The 16383-nt window shown below is 39.3% G+C and overlaps 1 protein-coding gene across 1 annotated transcript in view; it reads right to left on the bottom strand.

The window, feature by feature from the left end:
- Nucleotides 1-1296: 1296 nt before the first annotated feature.
- The window catches only part of LOC129238082 (uncharacterized), a 75420-nt gene continuing 60333 nt past the window's right edge, over nt 1297-16383 (bottom strand). The window contains exons 10-14 of the mRNA XM_054873121.1: nt 14755-15350; nt 4617-4738; nt 4238-4313; nt 1636-2011; nt 1297-1536 (exon numbers count right to left, since the gene is read on the bottom strand). Of these exons, the coding sequence (XP_054729096.1) occupies nt 1297-1536; nt 1636-2011; nt 4238-4313; nt 4617-4738; nt 14755-15350 (1410 nt within the window). The remainder of the gene's footprint in view (nt 1537-1635; nt 2012-4237; nt 4314-4616; nt 4739-14754; nt 15351-16383) is intronic.

The raw sequence follows: 16383 nt of genomic DNA, 5'->3' as shown, positions 1-16383 counted from the left end.
AAGAGCTCTGTGGGATGTCGTTCATAATGTTAAGCTTGCACATTTTAGACTATGATTGATGGCATGACAATATTGACTACCAGCTTTGAAGCTAACTCCAACCCTTCCTTTTACTTTTTTGTGTGGATGGAGTTTGTAATTAACCCTCCGTTGGGTATCCGGACTTTGGACGTGAATTTAACGTATTTCTATTATAGTTAACGATTTACGGTTATAATCTTTTAAAAAAGAGCCTCGAACGGGACGAAAAAAGGCCAGTCCCGGGTGCACAACCCAAGGTTTTACAAAAGGTGTCCAACGGTGGGTTAACTTGCAGCTTGCGCACATTGAGTTTACATTGGAGTTCGGTTAGAATGTAGAAAAAAAAATAATTAAAATAATAAAATGTCGAGGTAAGTCTATGAACACCAAAACCCTTATTCGTTCCAAATGAGTCTTCTTCCATGTCGAACCTACCCCATTCCTGCTTATCAATCAAGAGTATTGAGCCAGTTCGCTATACTTTTCGACCACCGGAAGATCGATATTTAGCAGGAGCAGTAACATCAACGAGTACAAACACTGAGCTAGAACTTTGAATCTGCAGTTGGTTATCATGTAGATCCACATTTCTAGGCATCTTAGGCGGAAAGGTCGCCTCCAGAATAGGAGCAGAGGTTGAATGCTTTGGGGACAGTCTATAATGGACGAAAGTAGGAAGACTAATTTTCTAAGACGAATATTTCACTCGACAGAAAATTCCTCTAAGTTGGTTAAACGCGGCTATCACCAATCTAAATATCATAGAACCGATGGAAAGTTTTTTTACGAGCAATGAATCACTTCCCAAAGCTGTTTAAATCGCTATTTCTTCAGATGAAACCGTACCAAAGGACCACATAGCGGCGCGACTGGCAAACTCTACCCATCTGTCGTTCTGATGCAGGAGATTACGTAGTTCTTTACTAACGCTCTTCGGATAAAATTGGAAAAAGGGAAATACACTTCGTTCTATAGAAGAACAGATGCAGAAATTTTATGACAACGCCTTGAGCGGAGCCCATACGATCTGCGGTAATGCACCTCTGATAGAGAGCTTTCAGGAAGGTGGAGAAGAGAAGCGTGATGCTGGAGTACCTTAAGGACAATACGTCATGTGGCGAAAGAACGTTTTAGTTGGTGGAGTTCAATATATGTCTGAGCATTCCACAAATTATCTAAGAAAGTTGAATTTGTCTAATATTAAAGCGTAAATAATAGGATTATTTATTTAGAAGCAAAAACCAGGAAATATAAGTCATTCAGAAATCGTTTCGTTTAACAAAAACTTAGAGGTCTAATAGCCATCAAAATACGTGCCACATTTTCGCGCAACATCGGATCCATATCTCGCTGTTTTTCGAGACTACTCGGAAGGGCATACACCTGTGAGAGTTGATAGAGATCGGCATAATACTCCATGCCAGCGATGCCAGCTGAATTGAAACTTGGTGAAACCTCCGTACAGTCGATTATGGCAGTCTTCAAAGGGGTCACCAATAATGTGGAGTGATAAGGCTAGAAATGTAGACCATAACCAAGAAACCATATACAAATTTTACAATAAAAGATTCAATGAATACGAGTACACAGACTGCTGTACTGTGTGTTACGCACCACTTTCTTGCCTTCAATCAGCTCGCGCATGAGCAGCACAATCGTTCGGCTGCCCGCCAACAGATTCCAACGCGACCAACTGAAGTTATGAGACTGCACCAAAGTAGATATACATGCATACAAATGCATTTCCATGACGAAATTCTTCTCACAAGTGCCTTCGGTATAGCAAAATGTGTCCGGTTCGGGAAAAATGTCAACGGCAGCGGCAATGAGCGTCGTCTTCAATTCGGCTAAAGATAAAGTCTTACCGAGCATCTCGTTAATGGCCGTAGTGCTGCCTCCTTGAAAGTTATTTACGCAATAGCCCGTCGAAGTGATGTTCATATCCAGACTAATAATGGAAGCAGTAAATGTGAAGAAAATCGTGCCAGGGCTAGAGGGAAAAAGAAAAATAAATGAGAAAATAAACGGTATGGATATGGATATGAATGTGATGGATAAAGATCTGATACGATATAGAGAGAGATATGGATAATGATATAAATACGGATATGGAAACAGATATTGGGGTGGATATATGTGCTTCTGGATAATGGATAGGGAGATATTTAAAATGTGTGGATATAAGTACGGATATGGATATGGATATGGATATGGATATGGATATGGATATGGATATGGATATGAGTACGGATATGAATATGGATACAAATATGAATATGGGCATGGATATGGATATGGGCATGGATATAGATATGGATACGGATATGGATATGGATATGGATATGGATATGGATATGGATATGGATATGGATATGGATATGGATATGGATATGGATATGGATATGGATATGGATATGGATATGGATATGGATATGGATATGGATATGGATATGGATATGGATATGGATATGGATATGGATATGGATATGGATATGCATATGGATATGGATATAGATATAGATATGGATATGCATATGGATATGGATATGCATATGGATACGGATATGAATATGGATATGGATATGGGTATGAATATGAATATGAATATGAATATGAATATAAATATAAGTATGGACATGGATATAAATACGGATATGAATATGAATTGGATGAGATGAATATGGATATGAGTATTGAAACATATATGTTACTTATGCATACTTTTGTAGTTACATATAAATATATGTATAGTTGTATAGGTATTAAAACGCGTTCACTAAAATGCAAGCAGCTAAAGACATATTACTTGGTGCATAGGCACGCAACCTCTTGTCGAAGATATACAAATAGCAAAAAAAATTTTGAGAAATGAAAGCTTTCATTTAAAAGTGGTTTTATATGTGTAAGCTTATGAGCCATTCAATTCAATTTATTATTATTGCTTATCTGAACGCGCGAAAATTTCCATAATACACATAATGGCGTCATTGAATCCCTCAATTTAAGGCCGTTTTGTAGTTGCAACATACACGTATAGGTGTTGTTGTTTATTTGCTCAGTTTTGCTTTGTGTGTTTACGCTTTTGCCGAGCGAAGTTGCACAATCACGATCACACTGGGATTTAGCTGCCTTATTGGCACATAATTGGATTAAAAGAGGTGTGTGCTGTATAGTGAATGCCTTGCAGGAAAAAGCAAGCGATATGAAATATTAATTTTTTCAAACAATGAAAAAATATTGCATTTTGAATATAGAACAGGAGAAGAATAGAAACAAGTAGGACAAAGAAGGATTAAAGTTTTTTTAAGAAATAAGTCGTTACTTTTAATTAATAAGAAAAAGTGTAGGATCACAAAAGTGGACGTATTTAAAGCATAGTAATTTTGTGTCAAGTGAATTTGATCATTTATAATAACAGACTGGCTTATACATCATTGCTAGGGGCTTAGGCAGAGAGCAATACATCTTGGTGGTTTATGCTGCCACCGTAAGGCAGATATTTTTCTTAAAAGTAACTTTTTCGTGGGAGAAATACACTTGAAAAATCATTTGAGGCTTGCACTCGGTTAATATTGAATGGTCACATGGCTCATCTCATATGTATGTAAAGGGCTTTCCAATAACAAGTGTTAATTAGATTAGATTAGAGATGATTAACGATTTTTTATGCCCGGTATTGGATGGTATTGATCTGGACAACGTTTATTTTCAACAAGACGGCGCTACGTGCGACACAAGCAACAAAACCATTGATCTTTTACGGGGAAAATTTGCGGACCGTGTTATCCTCGAAGAGGTGATCACAATTAGCCACCGAGATCTTGTGATTTAACACCTTGTGACTTTCTGTTCTTTGGGACCACGTGAAAGAGAAGGTCTACGCCAACAGCTTAGGGTCGATTCAAGACCTCAAAGATGGAATTCGTGAGGCTATCGAGGACATAGGGCAGCAACTTTGCAATTCGGCGATGGAAAATCTCATGAAAAAGATATTGTCCTGTAAGCGTTTTCGTGGTGGTCTTTTTGCCCAATGTTATTTTACACTATTAACGGCATATCTTCTCTTTATAATGAAATAAACATCCGATCATTTATATTAAAAAATAGTATTTTTGTTGAATACCAAAATAACAGCTCTTATTAGATAATCCTATAGTACACATTTTTGCATTATATACAAATTCCGACATACTTCTATGTATATTTTCCTGCATACCTTTTGAAATCCGGTTTTATTTCCCACGTCTGATACGGCATATTGCTGTAACGATTTAGCGCCAATCCGAATATGCCTTCCATACACAAGCAACAAAACACACCAATAAAACAACAAAAAAAAAATAAAAGCAACGGCCATGACCGTCAGTTGGTTACCGCATATCATCCACCAACACCAGCAGCATTTTACCATCATTTGCATGCGCGCACATCCATTCGCAATTTCCCATTACAGTTCAGTCATTTACATTCGTTGATTTTGCGGTTGATTATGCGCATTTCGTTCCGGCAGCAAAAGCGATGCACAGTAGATAAACAAAAAAGAAATCGGAAGGTGAATCTCGCACAAACTTGACAAAAAATTTGCACACTCTCACCTAAACGTCCTGTACGAAATTGTAGTGATAGTTTTTCCTCATTAAATTTGGCGTCATGGACATCGCGTGTACTCCATTTACCTTGGGTCCGAGCGATCATATTCGATTCTTTGTATTTTTTACTGGAAAATATTTGGAAAACAGGAAAAATAACAAATATACTTACGCAAGCTGTTATTGAATTAATTCAAAATAAACATTCTCTAATTGAGCGCATAGAACGTCGATTGGCTTTGTTGGGATTTTAGTGACTTTGTGGCTGTGTTCATTATAAAAGAGTACAAATTGCCACAGTAATGAAATAAGTGAAGTGAATAAATATGTAATTGAATTATTGGGATATTAGGGTACAGTATCAGATTATAGAATAGTACACAGTTAGAACAGACATCCAAGAAGTAATTACCGGTGAGGGGCCACTAAAAACAAGTAGGAATATGAAATTGTGGAAATATGTAGAAGACTATGAAGATGACGATCGGGATGACCGGGTGTACGCAGGTATTAGAAAAGATAATGCGGTCGCCTGTGATCAGCTTCCAAAGTTTGTACTCTGGTCGGTCTTAAGCGATAGTTCGGCGTGGTCAGTCTCAAAGCAATTGTCGGAGAAGAAGTTTTCGAGCTCTGCAGCTCTTCGCCGTCATAATGGATCGTCATGATATAATTCACAATACTTTATTACCAATCACTTAAGAACTTTCCAGGTTCAATTAATTTTTTGTAATATCCATTAATAGGAGGATGGTTCCATATGTAGAAGTCCACGCAAGTACTGCTACTGATTGCCATTCACTTGGGAGTGGCCAGGAAGATTCTTCTGCACATGGTTCAAGCAGCTCACAACTCCCGGGATTAGACCAAGTATCCTCTGGGTAGCTTTCGAACAGCCGTTGGATAATTGGGCTAATCCCGGGGGTTGTGAGCTGCTTCAACCATATGCAGAAGAATCTTCCTGACCACTCCCACTCTGGGTAGCTTCCGAACACCCCCTCCCCAATGAAAACTTGCACAAAGCCTCGGATAAGAACTTCCAACACTGATGACGACCCCTGCAAACGAACTAAGGACTGAGATTTGAGAGCACGCACCTGGAACGTCCGGTTCCTTAATGGGGAAGGTGCCTCTGCCGGGCTGGTTGATGCCCTCGTGAGAGTAAAGGCTAACATCACTGCCATTCAAGAGATGCGATGGACGGGGCAAGGAAAGAAAACCATAGAACCTTGCGACGTCTACTACAGTAGCCATGTAAAGAAGCGCAAATTTGGTGTCGGATTTGTTGTGGGAGAGAGACCTCGTCTATCGTTCACTCCGGTGGACGAGCGTCTCGCAATAATCCGCACTAAAGTGCGTATCGGCACGCACGTCACTGTTCACAGCTCTGATTTCTAGGTTGTAAAAGATTTCGTATATTTAGGAACCAGCATTAACACCGATAACAATGTCAGCCTGGAAATCCAACGTAGAACCTCTCTTGCCAAAAAGTGCTACTTTGGACTAAGTAGGCAATTGAGTAGTAAAGTCCTCTCTCGGCGAACAAAACTAACACTCTACAAGGCTCTCATCTTGCCCGTCCTAACGCATGGCGCAGAAGCGTGGACGATGACAACATCCGATGAAGCGACGCTGGGAGTGTTTGAGAGAAAGTTTCTGCGCAAGATTTTTGGACCTTGGCACGAATTGAAATTATTAAAGTAGTTCCGAAACTTCTCGCTTAAGTTTAAATTTTCGTGCGTAGCATTGGCTATCTTTTCACTATTCATCTTTTTTATTTTTTTAAACTAGTCCGGATGTAGGGTAGAGATACCATATTCCACGCGGTCCCTCAAAGTGCCTGGTTTTCATCCAAAGCATAAGTCTCTGCCTCTGCCTCCAAGCGCCACACTCTGGAAACCCACAGGCATTAATTAGCTAAATCTGTCGGAGGCTATCTGTTCTTAGCTACCACAACTTACTTGTATTCTTGAATCCGACAGAGAAACTGCACGATTATAGGATTGCAGCGGATGAACCAACAGGCCAACGGTGGAACCTTCAAAAACGGCTACAGCTCTAAATCTTGCAGCCTTTTGGTAGCCGAACAGTCCCCAGTTAGGCGTCTGCCTGCAGGTTAGGAGCGGCATTTAAAACTCTATGCCAGGCCTAAGCTGACAGCCCCAGCAGCGGCCTTGGATGCGTGGCCTTATCAGCTGGCCTATCTAAAATTTACTGATTACTCAAACCACACCAATATAAAAGAATCCGCCGGAATCTTCAATGACGAACTTTGGATGTGGCCCTTTGCTTCACTAGGGAGCGGAAGAACTAGGTAAGGTTAGGTTAAAACGGTTGCCCGAGGAATGGGCACACTTGGACGAAGAAATCGAATTCAATTTTTGTAATATCATTGCAAAGGAAGTAAGGTGGAGGAAGACCGATAGGACGAAGGGAGAGCGCGGAGAGAGATGGGGGTGCGGTGATTAGGAGGATAGGCTAAGTATAAGTGGATTACGGAGGATGGCTGTTTTGCGGTTGCGTTAACCGCTTTATGCTTCTATTCAAGTTCATCAGATTCTTAATGTCAAGGCCTGCTATGTGAGCAGGCGTAGCAAAAAAGTAAGAGCCAAGATGTCAAAATCTTAACCCCGTGAGCGCAGAGCAACTAAAGAGAAAGAGCTGAGATGATTTCTCCTCATCCTTCATACAGCTGACGCAAAGCGGAAGTATGTGGAGAGTGTTCCGATTTGACTAAGCGACGATGTACATTGATCCATCGACAGGGGGATGAACCCAAAGTTTCTTGGGATACTTGAGTGTCCATAAGTGATGTCGAGCATATGGCCAGAACCCCTTAGTCTGATTGCGGTTCGTGCAGCAACAAATTTGCCTGCAATGTCTACAGGTACCACATTTAAGTTAGCGTTAAGCCCTTAAGTAGGATTAGTTCGAGGCGCCCCATTGAGTCCAAGTCCTGAGTGCAGTCCTTTGAATTCTCTCCAGCTTCTTTCCTGATGTTCTCCTCTTTGGAGAGTTCAACCAGACTATGACTTCATATCACAAAATTGGCTTTATACTTATAGAGCTAAAATACAACTCTAGGTGAAAGGTTTCATCTTTTGCCAATGTCGCACTTGCATCCATATAAGGTAATTTTTGACTTCCTTACTCTCTCCTCAAATGTTGGGCTTCCATGTAAGCTTACTGTTAACGATTAGACCTAGGTACTTCACCTTGTCAGAAAGCATGAACGAAGCGCCCCCTATTGAGATAGGTTAAGCTCTGGGTATTTTATATTTACCCGTGGTTAGGACAAGCTCCGTCTTGAGAGAATTCATAGGCCGCAATTCGTTGCCCTTCTAACAATTACGTTCAGATATCACTGCATAAAATCGTACAGAGTATTCATAAATTTTCCACTAACAACTAGTGCCACACCATCTGGCTTGCGGTGTGTCCCCCATTCATTAACAAGTGACTTACTCAAAATCGGTTTTTTTGAAATTATTATTTGGAGACGGAGGGGCTCTCTTGCCAACAAGCGCTACTTTGGACTAAGGAGGCAATTGAGTAGTAGATACCTCTCTCTCGACGATCAAAACTAACACTCTTTAAGACTCTCATCATGTTCGACTTTACGTATAGCTTGGACGATGACAATATCCGATAAAGCGTCGCTTGGAGTGCTTGAGAGAACCTTTGGACTTTGGTGATGGCGAGTATCGCAGGCGATGCAAGCTGTATGAGCCTTACGACGATAAAGACATACCGCAGCGAATAAAGATCCAGCGGCTACGCTGGCTGGGTCATGTTGTCCGAATGGATACAAACGCTTCGGCTCTGAAAGTATTCGATGCGGTACCAGCTGGTGGTAGCAGAGGAATAGGAAGGCCTCCTCTGCGTTGGAAAGATCAGGTGGAGAAGGACTTCACTGTGTGTTTCCAACTAGCGCCGGTTTACACGAGAAAGAAACGACTGGCGCGGTTTGTTCAACTCGGCCAAAATCGCATAAGCGGTTGTCGCTCCAATCAAGAAGTTGGGTTTCCTAATTGCAAATCATTAAGGGTGGTAAATTGATGTATATTATAAAACTACATTTGAAAAAAAACGCTCCAGTTAGCCCATCAAATAGTAGTTGACTAATCTCGAACAGCAGCTGCTCATTCGAACTACGAAATAGGAAAATGATTCACAACAGCACCAAAAGAATAACCAATTGCATTTCTCTTATCCAATTTACTCTCCTCACACTAATCATTCATTTTCTCATAAAGGAAAAAAACAAAAAAACACCAGTAATAATTCTATAACTCATTCTAATAAATTTTTAATAACGACTACCCCATCAATTGCAATCACTTCACTCTTGACTAAACTTCCAATTTCCGTTTGACGCGACGAATGAAAAAGTTCATCAAAAATTTTATCCAGAGCCTCTGTGCTCTACAACCCATGTCTCTCTTTAATTGGAATGTTGAATGACAGTAGCGAACGTTATTTCAGGCACCAAAACGTCCTTCACTTGCGAGTTACATACAAACATTTCTAGATAAGTATGTGGATCTGTAGGTATTTGAGTACTTTTGCCAGTTCAACAATTGTGTGACAGTCTCAAACACCTGAGGCTGCACTTTTATCGATTAATCGTGCATGCACACATACACAAATGCACATTTGCTTGTAAATCAGAAAAAAAGGGAAAGAAAGTTAACACCAACAACCAATTCCAGTCACTTGAAATCTGTGGAAAAATTCAAATCAAAGGTAACAAAAAAAAAAACAAAAAAAAACAGAAACCGCCGGGAGCAGCTTAAATGAGAAGTGACAACCAAAGCATGAGTGGCAAAGCTGGAGGCTGCCACTTTTAGCAGCTAAATATCAATTGACGCCAATTGGCAAATGTTTGCCAATGCCATTATTTGCGAAAAAAGGGCTGAGCATTTGAATTTTTACATTTCTTCGCACCTCCGTCTTTCATTGCCGCTGCGTTTGCTTGACTGTTAGCTTTCGTTGTTCCATGCGCTGCTTTTTGATAGCTGCAGCAGTGGGCAAACGAATGACTATTTATAGAGACGGGTTTAGACGAGGCAGTCCATCTTATGAACAATGATGAGGTTTGTTCTGATTTTTTTTTATACTAAGCGCGGCAAAAAAAAAAAATCCATCAGTTTTGCCAGATAGTTGAGGAATATTGAAAGAGATGATGTTCGGCACAGCTGCGGTGTGGATACATTTTCATTCTTTTTGTTGATTATTGAAGTGAAACTTCTTAGGCATCGATGGACGAACAAGAATGGAGAGTAAAATTTCGGGCATTTTCGTTTCGCGAGAGAGAAAAAAGATTATAACGTAGAGGAAAAGGAGAGAGAGAGAGCTATACCTTATAAATATATATCTTAGATACACTTTAGGCTATTTTTTCTGAATTTTTCCTTGTGGTTGCTAATTTCTAGTGAGAAATAAATCTGCCTACTTTTTGGCGTTATATTTCCTTAGTGCCTACTTTTCTTACTGGTCCCAATTTTTTTGGCATTTTTTTTGTGCCGACTTTTTAACGCGAAATCCTGTTTTCTGGCTAGTGCTTGTGCATACTATAAAGTGCTATTCATTCCGGCGTCGGATTTATTGGTATTGCCTTGTGGTAGTTTATGCCGTTGCTGCGGTCCTCGAATCTCTGCGTTTCTGCGGGTGATAAACGCTCGGAGTAGTGCGCGTTGTTGCCACGGTTTGTGTCCGACGTTTACCACCACCGGTCGACCCTTCCCCGTGTTTTATAAATTTTGTCTATTTGTATTCTCTGCAAATGTTGTGAATTTATTTAGATATATATTCTTTCTCTCTCTCTCATTCTCTCTCGAGTCTCTCTCTCTTTCTCTCTCTCTCTCTCATTCTCTCTCGGGTCTCTCCCTCTTTCTTTGTCTGCCTTGATAGTTTCATTTCTGTTATGTGTATGCTATATGCACTTTTTTTCTCGCCTGTAAGTAGGCAATTCGTAAGGGCAAGTTTCGTTCGCCTGATGTATACCTAAATTTCTCAACCGGCTTATGAAAAAGTTGATAAATTGAAACAGCTGCTTGTACATATACTAAAACTATGCAAAAATGATAGAAACAAGATTGCGCCCATCAGAGAGTGCGTGACGTCACTTTAGTATAGTTGTGCAGTGTTGCCAAATCTTTGCTTTTCGAAATAAATTTAGCGCTTTTTTATGCTCAAAATGGGAAAAATTTTGAATTTCGTGTTGGTTTTTTCTTTTTTGTTTTTTGCTTTTTAATTTAAAGCTACCAAAATTGTAATTTAAAAAAATTGCATAATTAAAAGAAGGCTAAAAAAGGCCACTCTTGCATTTACAGCTTATAAAAGAACATACACTGTTAGGTGTTTGGCCAAGCTCCTCCGCTATCAGAAAAAACTGTTTCTATAATTTTACTGTTTCATGCTCGGAGATTCGAGCCTCCGCACCCCGAATGGCAGTCGGCTACGGCGACAGCTTCTAAAGTTTATGCTAAGAAGTTTTCAGTGCTATTGAAAATTTGTTCTTTCTTATAAAATTTAAGGTTTAAAAGTGCAAATGTTAGTTTTTGTTCCTTTTGAGAATATCGGATCTTTTTCTCTCAACTCTTCTTAATATTTGAAACCTTTTTACAAATTTTAAAAAGCCTTTGAATTTACTGAATGCGAATTAGTGCCATGGAGGTGTATTCATAGTGAAATTTAATATAAAAAAAAAATACCAGATAATATTGAACAACCATAAAGGCGTTTTATGAAAGAAAAGAGTACCTTATCTTGTTACATAACTTGAAATATAGCAAACAAGTATTTTTCAGTCCTTTTTTAAAGAGAACTCTCTTACTTAAAGTTTTAAATAGAAGGATGGTGTTTTAAAACTCTGTTTTCCCATACTGTATATTTCACATAACCATAAGACATTTATTTAAAAAAAAAGTGCACACAGTAAAAACAATTTATCACGCATACAAAGTTCTTTAAGTAATTCCAGACAAAGTTGGTATTTTCTATTCTTTAAATGGACATTTTCGTGCTTTTTCATATCCAAAAATAGTCAACGCTGCAGTTGTGAGAGAGATTTGATTGCTCCAAGGAGATGAAGAAGAACAAACTGAACAAACAAAAAAAAAAAAATGTCAATAAGGCGAATAAATGACACACGCGAATAGTCAGCAGGCCCAACAATAATCGCAATCACCGACAATGTCACCAGCTGATCAAAAAAGTAAAACTAAATTAAACTGACTGAATTATTGATATAATAAAAAGAAGTTATGTTTTACATAATTAGAAATATCACATTTAATTAAAATAGGTTAAAAAAATGCCGGTGAGAAAGAACTAAAACACCGAGACTGGAGAACACAAAAACAAAGCTGAATAAAGTTACGAAAATGGTAATTTGGCCACAGTGGTCACCGATTGCATTGGTGCGACGTCACGAAAATCAGCTGATATTCTCAAATGTGTTGAGAGCAAAGAAATGATCCACGATACGCGCCACCTCACTATTCCTCCATCGGTAAAACTATGAGTTGAGGACTCCTCTCACGACGTCCTCAAGCAGCAACGGTTACCCACGAAATTTGCTCATGAATTTTTCTAATCAAACAGCTTTCAATATTTGTATTTTATATCATATTAAGTTCAAATTAATTACATATGTATATGAAAAAGTTTTTGAGATATTGAAAATCCAGCTACTTTTCAGTGTTGCCATATTACAGCTGTGGTAAATTTACCAGATTTTAGCTAGTTTCTCACTTCTACCATACACTTCTGCGGCACAGCTACTATGTAATTAAAATAAATAAAATTCCTCAAACTCATTAACCTAATTTGTCAAACTGTTACTTTCATAAACATTAAACAGTGAATTTTCTTTTCAATACGCGTATAAAAGTTATGAAAATTTTTTGTGAAATTGTCTGTCTGAAATACAAAATTGCAGCTAAAGCTTTCCGTTATGTAGTTCGGACTTCAATTCCACACATTTCTAGAGAGGGATAAGACTAAGCCACTTTTTGTCCTTACAGAACATTCCCAATGATTTTCATGGTAAATTTTTTTGTTAATTTTTTATAAATACGAGTACATAAATCACAGTTCCGAACTATGTGCAAAATTTCCAAAAATTTAACAAATTCCAAAAAATTTTCATCAAAACTTTAAAATTTTTAAGCAGAATCTTTAGAAAACTTCTGGGCATGGTTGCGTTGTAAAACGCATTTAATTTCAGCGTAAATTTGAAGTCGCTTAAAAATGGATTTGATTTTCGAACATTTTTTTTGCATGCAATGTTGACTATTTTCTTCCATATAAAGGCTGCCGAACATTTGCTTATATGGAATTTATTGGAAATTATTTATATGAAGATTATTCAAAGAGATGGTATGTAAACTATTTTACCGCTTTTAAAGCAGTATCCATTTTTTGGAGGACTTGTCAGAGTTGTTGAATGGCGAGTAGGCTGCCTTTGTTGGGGTATTTGGGCGAGATCCTCCTGCTATTTGTGGTTTGCATCTCTTGCGTATTTTGCAACAAAATGGAGGGACTTACATTTTATAGCTGCCTCCGAACGGCAGATGGTTTTTTATGAAGAGTTTTTTTCGTGGCAGAAATACATTGCTACCGCTTTATAATCAAACTATTTCCGTCTTTAGGTGCTTCACTTCTTCTTATTTGTGGTGTGCGTCTTGATGTTGTTCCACAAATGGAGGGACCTACAGGGCAGAAATATACTCGGAGGTTTGCCATTGCCTGCCGAGAGGCGACTGCTATTAAAAAAAACTTTTCTTTTTACCTCTTCTAAATTTAGTTGATAAACAGAATGCAGGTAACACTACTACTCAGCTTGCCACTATTAATCAATGGTGACGATTCAGGTGTTGGTTACTCGGTCATACCACGCGGTCTGGGTTCAACCACTTCTGTTGATTATTGGTCGAATGAACCATAATAGCTATTTAATAGGTTATTTAATACTGGAATCCAGCTAGTCGATGGCTCATAGCTTGACCAAAAGTTGCCTTGGGTGTCTACCGTAAGAAGCTAAACATAAGTGTTTCGGCTCTTCTTCCTAATCAGCGTAGCATATTCCACTGTAGCATTGCCACTTACTCCATCATCCATTTGATATGGGTGCTAGGACATAATACCATACCAGGGACTTTTAAGGCAGACAGTTTAGCGAGAGAGAGCACTACCATTCGCCTCCCTCTTAGTATGGAGATTATAAGCACTCCTCTCTCTCAAAATGGGACGTCAGGCGCTACTTAATGGGCCAAGGATAAACGTCTCTATGTTAGTAGCTGTGATCACAAGCCACTGCATCCTAGGTCGACATGCTCAAAAAATTGAACGTTCCCCATTTCGACTATTGCAGAAACTGTAAGAACGAGCAGCAGGAAGAGTCTGTCAGACATCTTCTCTGTCACTGTCCTGCGTGGCATGCCAATAGGCAAAGATATTCTGGCTCAACGTTCTTGAATGATACCACTGACCTTAGGGACATAAGTGTCATCCAGATCATTAGGTTTGTACCTAAAACAAAATGGTTCAAAGGGGAGTAGCAGATAAACTGCTGCTGTTTTATCAGAATGGATCAGCACCGGTCTAAGTGAGTTGCTTTAGAGACCAACAGCCGCCACTTCTACCTACCTACATACCAATCTTGGTGCTTCACGAGGTTTCGAGCCCAGCCGCTACCGAATGGTAGTCACGCATCAACTCATTCGGCTAAGACAGACGCTATTACGGGCTACAAAAATAGTTGTAATCAAGAATTCTGTTTAAAGTCTAAAAACTGAGGAGCATAAAAGAATAATAAAAATAAAATAAAATAAATCGTTAAAGTTAATGTCCTTGTTTGAGTGCTAGTGCGAGCTTAACACATAAAGTTCCCATGCCTGAGTAAAGAATTAAAACTTTCACAGTTTTAAAATTCTAAATTCTTTTCAGCGCAATTCCTTGCGAAACAGACTGAAAGTTCTTTTACTACTCGCATTTGTATGCCTTCAGAACTTAAGGTCACAACTTCCTTACATATTTCCTTTTCTTCATCTTCACATGGCAAATTCAGCAGCTCCACAGAACAGAGGAACACAAATATGAGCATATGTTTGTGTGTACGTGTTATGCTCCTGGCACTCACCCATCACTGCTGTCACTCTCACTCTGATTGTGTTTGTTGAGCAGCTGCTGGAGACCGCCTGACGCCGCAACAATAGTTGATTGTACGCCACCGCCGCAGCCACCTACACCACCTCCTATTGCCTTGTCTTCACCACCACCACCACCACTCAGCAGTGAATTTAAATTTGTTGCCGAGGCTATGCCGTTACGTGCACTCGCTTGGTAGTCCTCTAAAAGTGCTTCATCATCCCAACCATCGCCATCAAACGCGTCGTCTGCGTCCTCGTCGTATTCATCACTGCTGCTTTCTTCGTCTTCATCCTCTACTTCCTGGTCGCCGGCAGTGTCGCCATTATTATCTGCATCATTTTTCGCATCCAAATCACGTAGAAACGAAAAGCCCGGATAGTAGGTGAAAGCGGGTTGCATTGCTGCTTCCGCTTGCCTGCCAAACTCTTCACCATTGCCAGCTGCTGCGGCGCCATTGGCATTAGTTGCTGTGGGTTGATTGGAGTCTGCTGAGCCGCTTGCGGCTGGTGAGGTAAGATTAGCCGAAATTCTTTTGAGCGCATCGGCTTGTAATGGCAGCTGCAATTCGCAAAGGCGATCCAAATCCTTTAGAACATTAGGTGATATGTGAAGCGAAAAAGCAGAATAGAAAATGTTGTATAGTATAAGGAATGATGTGAATAAAAGAAATAATAAATTTCTTAGATGAAATGAAAAAAAAATGAAAATTTATTATATTAAATTTTTCTGTGGTTGGTTGGGTCGACGTTGAATTCCTTTATGGGGATTACTCGTATTTGTCGCCGGTTATGTGCGCTAAGCAATTTTAGTTTATGTAGCTGCTTTTAAATACTTCATTTTCGTGCGCAAATTTGCGCCCAAAAGGAGATTTGCTATTTATTGCTGCTCTTCTATTAACAATGCTTTTTATAGCGTTTGAGGACAACTGGCGTGAAAATAAAATGTTACTAATATGTCTTTGAAAGGGTATTTTCATATTTTATGCATTTGGTAATGTTTAACGTCAGTGCTTTTGTAAAAGAATTGAAAATTGTATAGGTGGTATAAAATATTATAGTTTGTAAGAGTTATAAGTGGTTAGATTTTGAGCTAAACGCGATTGAATGGGGTAACAAATTATTGATGCGCAGAGTTTCTACACCTAACTAAGGTAGAATTAGTCTTTAAAATAAAGCTAAATACGTTTCCACAAAAGTTTGCGATTATGAAACTTGAACCGTCACAAATTTTTCCTCAACCTCACTACCTTCCACGTCAGTGTCCTGACGCCCATCTTTCCAGTATCAGCAGGCCACAGTTGGCCAAGAGAACCACTATCCGTTATTTGCATGGAGAAATCGTTACCTGTCTAGCTAAATTATATGCTCTTTTCATGGATCTTTTCCAAAACTTGGTGTATGGTGAATATCTGGTCGATGGTGGATTTTCCAGGTCTAAAGCCACACTGATGGACCTCAGTTGGTTGATGGGGGTCTTCAGCCTTTTTACAAAATACGTTCGCTAGAGCTTTATAGGCGATATTTAGAAGACTAATCCCGCGGTAATTGACACAGATCGCAGGATCACCCTTCTTATGGATTGGGCAGAGCACACTTAAGTTCCAAACGGCACGCATGCT

This window comes from Anastrepha obliqua, chromosome 2, assembly GCF_027943255.1.
Source record: "Anastrepha obliqua isolate idAnaObli1 chromosome 2, idAnaObli1_1.0, whole genome shotgun sequence".
NCBI lineage: Eukaryota > Metazoa > Arthropoda > Insecta > Diptera > Tephritidae > Anastrepha > Anastrepha obliqua.
The sequence above is the reverse complement of the archived record's forward strand: the minus strand, read 5'-3'. Positions and strand labels throughout refer to the sequence as shown.